Genomic DNA, 10,521 nt, shown 5'->3' with positions numbered 1-10,521 from the left:
GATGTGGTATAGACCCTCCATAGAGCCTCTCCCTGTCCCCCTCTATTTCAAATTCTTTGAAATACCCACACCCACTACATTCAAACACAACCGTTCTGGTATTAGACTATGTGTCCCACGCTTCAGGTAATCATTTGTTCCTGATGCCATTCACAAAAACAACTCAATTATTAAACGTGTGTAATACCTTGCTTGCTGACTTATGATAATAATTAAGTATATATGTATAGGTAATTTATTTTTATGTTTATTTAAATAACAAACAACACATACAATAAAATATATCAAATGACAAAAATCAGAAAGTACATCAGTGAATGACAATCAATGAAGGCTTTGAGCTTATTGGACAGTGCTTGTTGAAGCAACAACATATTCACAGCTCCAGTGCAGCTAGTTCAATCATGATATGAAAAACATAAATGTTTAGATAAACTTGAGAAAGAACTTTGGTGCATGTTAGTGAGACAGCTACTAAGGTTTGGTCTTGAGCACGAGACCATGTGAGAAGCCTCTAATGAGAGGTCTTGAGCACGAGACCATGAAAGAGGCCTCCAATGAGAGGTCTTGAGCGCGTGACCATGTGAGGCCTCCAATGAGAGGCCTGCAATGACAGAGCCTTCCAATGTATAAGACTTGGTAGGTCTGCTCCTTTTAGTTCTGAGTAGTGGCACGATCCTGAGTTTAAGTCAACATGGCATTACTGCCAACAAACTGAGTTGAAGTCGCAAGAGCAGAATAAGCTTTAGGTTTACAAAGATTCTAAACATAAAAACATGACAATAAACAATACATTACTAATAAAAACAATTCTTATTATTACTATTTAGTTTGATTATAAAAAATACTACTACTGTATAATTCATATATAGAACCTTCTGCAAAATAAGTCTCAGTGTGTTTTACAACCATAAAAAAGAACGATTTAGCAACACAAATTTATAGCACTACTAAAAAAGAGTATGTTATGTGTTGGGTGCATGTTAATATGGTACTAAAAACAAACATCAATAAGAAAAGTCTTAAAGATATCATTGTCATGTACAGTAGATTTAATGCTCAGTATCTTAAAAAGAAAAAGCTGATGTTATTATAATGTCAATTAACAGTTTTAGATAGCATGAACTGTTTTTTACCTTTAATTTACAATACTTAGTCTATACAACTTGGCTTGTAACTGCTTGAATCTTGCAAGCATAGCTTGAACTTCCTGCCTCAGAACAGCAGTTGCTTCCAATTCAACCTTGTAACTTGCGATGCGGTCGAGGCATGTAGTAATAAATGAACGTCTACAAGAAGAATATATTTATATATTCACAGATGTTTAAATCAGATGGACACAATATAATTAGGCAAAACAACTGTGAAAGGCCTATAATGTATATTGATTGTTAAGTGTTTCATAAGTATATCACATATATAAATAAGTTCTTTTCAATCCTCTATTCAAGCAGATGAATACTTTAAAACACTAGTCTTCCATTGCTTCTCCCTCTCAGATTGAACCATACTACAGGTAGAATCAACTCGTTTGGCTGTTTTCAATGGGTGAATATTTTATTTATTACATTCAAGAAAGTACTACGCTAGATCAGTATACTACTATGCAAGAATAGTATAGTACCTCTATGCCAGACCACTATAGTACCGCTATGCTAAAATAGTATAGTACCACTATGCTAGACTAGTATAGTACCACTATGCTAGACCAATATCGTACTACTATGCCAGAATAGTATACAGTAGTACCACTATGCCAGACCACTATAGTACCACTATGCTAAAAAAATACAGCACCACTATGCTAGACTCGTATAGTACCACTATGCTAGACCAGTATGGTACTACTATGCCAGAATAGTATAGTGCCACTATGCTAGATTAGTATATTACCACTATGCTAGACTAGTATAGTACCACTATGCTAGACTAATATAGCACCACTATGCTGAACTAGTATAGTACCACTATGCTGGACTAGTATGGTACAACTATGCCAAACTAATATAGTACCACTATTCCAGAATAATATAGTACAGTACCAATATGCCAGACCACTATAGTACCACTATTAAAATGCTTGCACTGTTAACACCTTTAAGTCTAGGTTAAATACATTTTTTCTTAGCTCTTAGAGCTATACTAGTATGGTACCACAATGCCAGACTAATATAGTACCACTATACTAGAATAGTATAGTACCACTATGCTGAACTAGTATAGTACCACCATGCTAGACTAGTATAGCACCTAGAATGCTAGACTAGTATAGTGCAATAATTAACCAGCACTACTACTGTCTCTTATACACATCTAGATGTGTATAAGAGACAGCCACTATGCTAATTGATTTTGAAATCAATAACCCACCTTAAAGGACTATCTATCGTTTTCTTCTGTCTCTTATACACATCTAGATGTGTATAAGAGACAGGTATCAATCTAATTGCTTATTTAATTTAGTACTGAGTTTTCCTACTTTCAAGTATTCAAACTGTATTATATTTTGTTATCATTTTGTTTAGTTAAGTGTTATTACTATGTATGTTGTCTATATATAGTTAATAGAACGCACCGTCATATGACATGTTGCCGCTGATCAAAAAGCGTTGTTCAATAAAGAATAAAGAATATATATAAAGTGTGTAGGCCAAAACTATCATAACTATTTTTATTATTAATAGTTTTATAATTACTATACTAATATTATTATTATTATCACTATTAGTAAATTGTCTTATGCTTTTTTCACTTTGTTGTACCCAGCCATGAAATGTTCCCATAATAAAAATTATAATTTAAGTAATTGCAAAATGAAGACAGACTTTGGTGGCTTTGTGTAAGGCCAAAGGAAAAAATATGTTTGCTTGCTCTCCTCAACCTGCCCCTAACTCACTGGAAAAAATAGGGGTGGAAAAACAAAAAAAAACCAACTTTTTTTTTAGCTTTTTCTTTACAATTAAAAAGAAAATGTGAGTGAATTTATTTTTATTTTTTGCCAGATGTCCTACAATCTCAGAATTGCTAATTGGACATTGCTGGTAACTTCAGCACTTTCTTAAATGTGTTTTGCTGCTTGTGTGCAACATGTTGCTTGTTGCTCAAGTTTATTATAGTTTATTTCATATATAGTTGAGGAAGTTTTATTTATTTGGTTTAAGTTTGCTAATACCTATCTAGAGCTGATTTGAAAGTTGATTTTTCATTAGCATGGATGACCTCTGTGGGATTTTCATCTGATGAGTATCTTAAAAATAATAAATAAATTTAAAAAAAATTTCCACTACCCCTATATCATAATTATTTTAAAAAATGGGCGGGCAAACAAACAATTGATTTTTTTTTTTGCCTAATTGATCCACACTCTATGCTTTTATAATATATATTTTTTTTTTGTTTAGTGCACTGCATGCCATGCTGTACATAAATAAATGGGATAGGCCTAGGCTAGGTACCCTCTATACCTATGGGGCCCTACTACTGTACTACTGGCCAGGCTGCAGCTGAGCTGGTTACACAACAAATACTCTACTAGGTAGGGCCTACTTTAGTTAGTTAGGCCTAGCGAGTTAAAATAAACATACCTATCAACAAGCCTCTTTTAGCAATACCATAAAGCCTCTGACAGAAACCCTAAATAGTTCCTTATTTGACGTTTAGGGTGGGTTACAATTAGGCCGGCCTAGGCCCTAGAGTACGTGCGAGGACACCGCCGGTATGACGGGCCTCGTATCGGCCTGTGAATTTTCTGTTTATCACTCGGTGACGCTACGAAAAGTTTGACGACGTTTTGTGTGTTTTTCTGAATGAATAGAACGGAATACTCGGCAAATAATTATTATAGCAACTTTTGGTAAACTTTATAGTTGCCTAAAAATAATATTTCGACAGTTTAATGGTTCCATATATCCCGAAAAATGCGTTTTTGTTTCGTGTAACTCCTAGGCTAATTCTATGTACTATTGCACTTTCAGCGTCCATCGCGCAACAGGGGCAGACTGCGGCAGCGTCCGCGTAATAAAGATTAAATATTTGGCCTAGTGTGCTCGCACTTGCAAAATCTTTGGCGGCAGCCTTTGAATGAGATAAGACGAAAATTTTCGTCTTAAGGCAGGTGTGTTTTCATCTTAAAGTTAAGACGAATTTAAGCAAATTTTAAGCAATTTCTAAGCTAAGCAATATTGATAAATCTGACATAAGCAAGAAAATGGATTCAAGACGAATTTAAGCAAATTTTCTTGCTTAGCAAGTTTGATAAATCCGCCCCCAGATGATGAGAGAACTGCCAGCTGTGAGGGTAACTCCAGATAAACCGCCATTTACATACGTAGGCATTGACTATTTCGGTCCACTTTATGTGAAACAAGGGCATAGCAAGGTTAAGCTCTATGGTTGCATTTTTACCTGTTTAACACTGAGAGCTGTACATATTGAACTAGCTAACTCGTTGGACACAAATTCATTTTTAAATGCTCTGAGAAGGTTTATCGCCAGAAGGGGAAAACCCGAGAAAATATATAGCGATATAATAAACTTCCATGGTGCGGATAGAGAACCTAGAGAGAATCTTAAAATCCTGAAGCAGCGGAAAATAGAGAACTTTCTCCACGAAAGGGAGATCGAGTGGGTTTTGAACCCTTCCACAGCGAGTCACATGGGCGGTGCTTGGGAGCGGTTGATAAGGTCGACACGCAAGATTCTGAAGGTCCTCCTTGGTGAACAAGTCGTGCGTGAAGAAGTTCTAGCAACCGTAATGACAGAGGTGGAAGGAATACTTAATGCAAGGCCATTAACAGAAATTAGCCTTGATGCAAGAGACTGTGAACCACTTACCCCAAACCACTTAATTCTAATAAAACAGGGTCCTAACTTACCACCAGGTGTTTTTGATAAGAAGGACAGTTATGGTAAAAGGCGATGGCAGCAGGTGCAATATCTTGCCTCTATATTCTGGAAGAGATGGCGTAGGGAGTACCTTCATCTACTCCAAACTAGACAAAGGTGGACAACACCAAAACGAAACATAAAGGTTAATGACTTAGTCTTAGTCGTGGATGATAGCGCACCACGTGGCCAGTGGCCATTAGGGAGGGTCGTAAAGGTTTTCCCAGGTAAAGATGGTATGGCGCTTCAAGTAGAAGTGAGGTTGGGCTCTAAGGTTCTGATGAGGCCAGTGGCCAAACTATGTTTGTTAGAAAGGGCAAATACCGATTAAACATGCATGGCATGTATCGTTTACTAATGTTATTATGCAACATCAGTTATTATGTATTGCTTGTTAAAGTTTATGTTAATTTGTTAATTACTACAGATATTTATATATAGTTCATTGTGTTAAAATGAAAGAAACATTGTAATTGTAAATGCACATAGTTATTTATATATATATACTAGCACTGAGATACCGTACTGATAAATGAGCCGCTTTTGATTAATTTTAAATGACCATACCGAGTAAGTTCAGTGGGGCCGGAATGTAGCGGCTATTTATAATTTTTTTAAGAGGACGCCCTCCTGTTTTGAGTAAAGTTTATTTGTGAGCGTCACTTGAGGCTTCGATAGGTGCTGTCTCGGTTAATTAATGCAAAGTATGGCACGCCAGGACGGACATAACTATATCAAACACACATCCCTACCAGTTGAGTTTACACGCATCAATACTTGAGTTTTATTACACACATCGCTATCGGTCGAGTTTACACACATCGCTAGTAGTCGGGGTCCTTTACACACATCGCTACTAGTCGAGATTAAACATATCACTACCAGTCGAGTTTGTACACACATCGCTAATAGTCGAGTTTGCACACATCGCTACCAGTCGAGTTTGTACACACATCGCTAATAGTCGAGTTTACACACATCGCTACTAGTCGAGTTTCTTGAATTTGAAGTGCAAATTAACCCAATGACCCTTAGGGGTCATTTCGACCTTAGAATCGAATGCTCGCATTAATTAAGATATACTATCTCAGAAATAACCCATCGCGACAGGATAGACGAGTACGGCGGTGAGGTGATATTCCATAATAATATGATGAATTGAAAGAGGTAACATGCGGAGGAGGATGATCTGTCTCTTATACACATCTAGATGTGTATAAGAGACAGATATATATGTCTGTACCGCTTTAAAACAGTGGAAGAAAATCATCATTTTATCATGTACTCTTTTTTTGTACTCTTGTGAAAATGATGAAAATAATGGATGACCCCTAAGGGTCATTGGGTTAATTTGCACTTCAAATTCAAAAAAACTCGACTAGTAGCGATGATTTTAAACTCGACTATTAGCGATGTGTGTACAAACTCGACTGGTAGCGATGTGTGCAAACTCGACTACTAGCGATGTGTGTACAAACTCGACTGGTAGCGATGTGTGCAAACTCGTCTGGTAGCGATATGTGTAATCTCGACTAGTAGCGATGTATGTAAATGACCTCGACTACTAGCGATGTGTGTAAACTCGACCGATAGCGATGTATGTAATAAAACTCAACAAGTATTGATGTGTGTAAACTCAACTGGTAGGGATGTGTGTTTGATGTCCGTCCTGGCGGGTTCGGGTTGAACAACAGTTGGTAAGAGATATCAAGACATGTTTACCGTACAATTCTATAACTTATAATTTTAGGCATTACATGCAGGCCCGTAGACTTGCCACAAGTCTCTAATACCCCATTCAGACTAGCATCGCATTGCGATCGGTTGTAGCAATTGCGACACCCAATCGCACCCAATCACAAAGTAAAATCGTGTCTGAAAGCTCACCAATAGTAGTCGATATGTAATCGATATCGCAATTATTACCCGTTGCGATTGGGTGCTACAATCTTTATTACTCCCGATTACCACGGAATCTGATCGCAACGAATCAAAACAAATTTCACAGGCACTTCTTGGCTGAGGTCAGGCAACATAGGCCTAGACACAGGAGGCCTAGGCCCTAGAATGTAAAGTTTGTTTGTGTTGGTCTGAATGCGTTCGTTGATTGCGATCGGGAGTAATCAGTTTTGGATTACCACCGATTACATCGCAACCGATCGCAAGAGAGTATAGTCTGAATAGGGTATAATTTATGGATTTTTCGTAGTACATTAGCGCATTTCGGAAAGCGCCACCAGCGTCAGTTTATGTTGAGAAACTTGTTTGATGAGAATTAGAGACTTGTAAAAGAGTGAGTCAAATCGAATGCAGACCGCTGGCCGTGACAAGCATGACGTAATTTTTAGGATGCCGTATTTGGCAATAGGGTGAATGTTATGACGGAAGGTCAACCAATCAAACGGTTCTCGTTTTGGTGCCACGAATGTAGAGAGAAGTCGGGAAGTTGGGACATATACCGTACGTGCAGGTGTGTGGAATATCGTGGTACATTGTTAATGGAGGAAAAGAAAACACCAACCAAAACGCCAAAAAAGCTGTATTCCAGAGAATTTTTTGTTCTGCGCACAAGATCCAGGGGCCCGCCCTTTGGCGGGCCCCTGGACCCCACGCCCAGATCCCCCAGGGGGCTTCGCCCCCGGCCCCCACAGGGGCTTAGCGCCCCCCTTGACCCCACCCGGGGCCCTTTGGCGGGCCCCTGGACCCCACGCCCAGAACGCCTCCTTGAAGCATGCTGGCTATGGGCCTGACATGATTGCATTAATTTAGTCTAAACTTAATTATTTGACCAGAAAGAGTAATGTTTATTTGACGGTATAGGCTAGGCCTAGCCCTACGTTTATGTTTAATATCAAAGAACTTTAATAGCAGAAAAATGAGCTGTTCCGCGTATTTGCATTAAAATCGATGGAACATTCGCCCTCATGCGGTTGCAGTAAAATTTGAACATTTTACTAAGTGGAGAAACTACAGGAAAACAAACGAACCCGAGGAGTTGACGTCATAGGCTATGATATTTGAGATTGTGGTTTTGTAATGTAGAACGTGTTTGGTCATACTTTGAATTAGGTTAGAAATAACGTTTTGCTAAATGAGTTTTACGTTTTCTTTTTGTGGTCAGTATTGAAGCTTTAATTTTGTAAGTTAGGAGGAGATTTTCTGTTAAATATGTATCCAGTAGTTAGCGCAAAGCTAGCCTACTACTACTACTAGGCCAGCCTAGTTTTAGTTCTAGAGTAGTAGCTAGTAGATAGTAAGTAGGAAAAATCAGTAGTAGTACTAGGCCTACGCCTACTCTACTTACTTACACCACACTAGGGGGTCAAGGCAACAAGAGCATATAGACCTAGGCCTAATTAAATTTATTTATTCAAAAATGTGTACCCTACCCTAATTAATATCAGTACAGTAGTAGGAACTCGTCGTAAAAATAGTCACAGCGTTTTTAAATACATTAATTTGACTCTTGAGACTGAAAAGAGCTGTGTAAGCCCTATTTTCTTCTTTATAAACTCTTTCTTTTTTATAAACAGACTTGCACTATACTAAACTATATAAAAAAATAATTTATTTTTTTTATTTTTTCTTAGTTTTCTTTGGCTCTGGTTAATTAAGGATAGATCTATTTACATATTGACTACAGATCAAAACATTTTTGTACGTACAAATTACATGATATGACATAATTGAATTATGAATATGATTAAATTGAAATTTATTTTATGTGATCAGTTTGGATTTTTATGTATTATGAACTTTTATTTTATATTTCTTTCAGGACACAAACAATTGTAAACATGGGATCTACCAATACACGATTATAAATTATGTAAGAACATATACATTAATTTGATAATTGATTAAAACAATATTAATATTGCACTCTGATGCCTATTGTCCAACATACACATTTTCCATACTGCAGATTTAGCGTTCATTACAAGTTACTGTGTATCGACTCGTGGCTTCTTCCAACCTAATCCCTAATTCAATTCAATTCATTTTAAATTTATTTCGGGTTAAAATTACAATCAAAATTCCAATAAAAACAGAAACAAAATCAAAGAGTGCTGCCAACCCAGGATAACTAAAAGTACGCAAAAGTGCCACTATCATGTGGCTCTCCAAGGCAGCACTCAACACACAGAAAACAACACAGAAGATAAATAAATATTTAAAAAAATATAATATTAAAAGAATGTAATATAAAATAATATTTCAAGGGATCTCATAATTATCAAGTGACCACGATGCAAAATCAGGATCAAACAGGCACATACGGAATTAATAAATCTCAACATTTTCGTTGAGAAATATTTTTGCAAGTCTAATGAAGGAGTTGCTCGAGAAAAGCAAGGAGCATCTGACTTCATCAGGGAGGGAATTAAAGTTTACTAAAATTAATATATCGGGAAAATTTGTAAGCATCGGTACAAACGAACTTTTCAAAAAACTTAAGTGTTGTAACATGACGGCAATTAACTTGAATATTAGTAACATCAACACAATTTTTCTTGTAGAAACAATTAATGATAAAAGATAATGAAGAATCATGAAACGTGAAGTGATGGAATAGCATATATCCGAAGTCTGTTAGGATAAGAAGGTCGTTCGTTCCAAGGCCCGCCAAAGTACGCTCTAGTGAACCGACGTTGGATTTTTTCAAGGCTTGAAATATGATATTTTTATAAGGTAGCCAAGCAGGCACTGCGTATTCAATTATGGGACGGCAAAGAGCAAAATACAGATTGCGATATGCAATATTGCCATTAGGGTCACCAAAAATTCTTGCAATAAGTCCAATAGCCTTAGAGGCCCGAGAAATAACATAATCAACGTGCTTGCTCCAAGAGAGATCAGAGCTAAGCATTACACCGAGATACTTGTATGATTTATCATAACAGACGGGACGTCATTGTTCCCAATATGGTATACTGTTGTAATGGCTTGAAAAACCTTGTAAAATATTATAATAGAATTTGATACTATATATATATATTTTTTTAATTGCAGTTTGGAATTATATCTCAACATGGGTTTGGACTGAGTACAGAAACACATATGGAAGCTAATATGTGTAAAGTGTGTTAATTGCATTACCTTCAGTATTACTAATAATATAGTACTGTACTGGACAATTCGTGGCTAAGTATGTTTTAAATTTATATTTGTTCATACTGTTTATTATAAAAGATCCACCAGTCAATTTAGTTATGTATTTTGGCCCTACCTGCATTTATAATTTGACAAAAATTCAGATTAAATTTATGTGAAATCATCTCATCATAGTAAAAATTTGTTTCTTTCTGCAATTAACGTCATTACTAATTACATTCGTCGCAGCTCAATGATCTCTTGTAATAGGATACAGAATCGAAGACCATTATGATTATCAATATATTATAAAAATTGTTGTACTGTAATTAAAATAATTGATTGTCATATTGTACTCTTGGTAATTTTCAAGTATAGGTGTATAATACAAAAAAAAAATAATATTTGCTTTTCCATCTGCGTTTGAAGGGCTTTGGACCTTCAAAATGTAATGATAACATTCTAGCATTGAATGATCTCTTACATCTGACTGCATTAAAATGCTTTTTTTTTTTTTTTTTTTTTTTAAATACAGTAAAAGTA

At 36.3% G+C, this 10,521-nt stretch overlaps 1 protein-coding gene and 1 long non-coding RNA gene across 2 annotated transcripts in view; one reads left to right on the top strand and one right to left on the bottom strand.

The window, feature by feature from the left end:
- Positions 1-206, top strand: part of LOC117100157 — a 1,536-nt gene extending 1,330 nt beyond the window's left edge. Inside the window, exon 2 of the mRNA XM_033239730.1 lies at positions 127-206. Coding sequence (XP_033095621.1) covers positions 127-206 — 80 coding nt within the window. The remainder of the gene's footprint in view (positions 1-126) is intronic.
- Positions 207-231: 25 nt separating this feature from the next.
- On the bottom strand, positions 232-2,239 carry LOC117100158. Its single transcript, XR_004444087.1, has 2 exons — positions 1,137-2,239; positions 232-762 (listed from the first exon to the last, which is right to left on the bottom strand). It is a non-coding gene; the product is annotated as an uncharacterized LOC117100158 (long non-coding RNA).
- Between the last annotated feature and the right edge of the window lie 8,282 nt (positions 2,240-10,521).

Source organism: Anneissia japonica, unplaced genomic scaffold, assembly GCF_011630105.1.
Source record: "Anneissia japonica isolate Jap-2015-1 unplaced genomic scaffold, ASM1163010v1 scaffold247_len35209_cov103, whole genome shotgun sequence".
In the NCBI taxonomy this organism is placed as follows: domain Eukaryota; kingdom Metazoa; phylum Echinodermata; class Crinoidea; order Comatulida; family Comatulidae; genus Anneissia; species Anneissia japonica.
The sequence above is the reverse complement of the archived record's forward strand: the minus strand, read 5'-3'. Positions and strand labels throughout refer to the sequence as shown.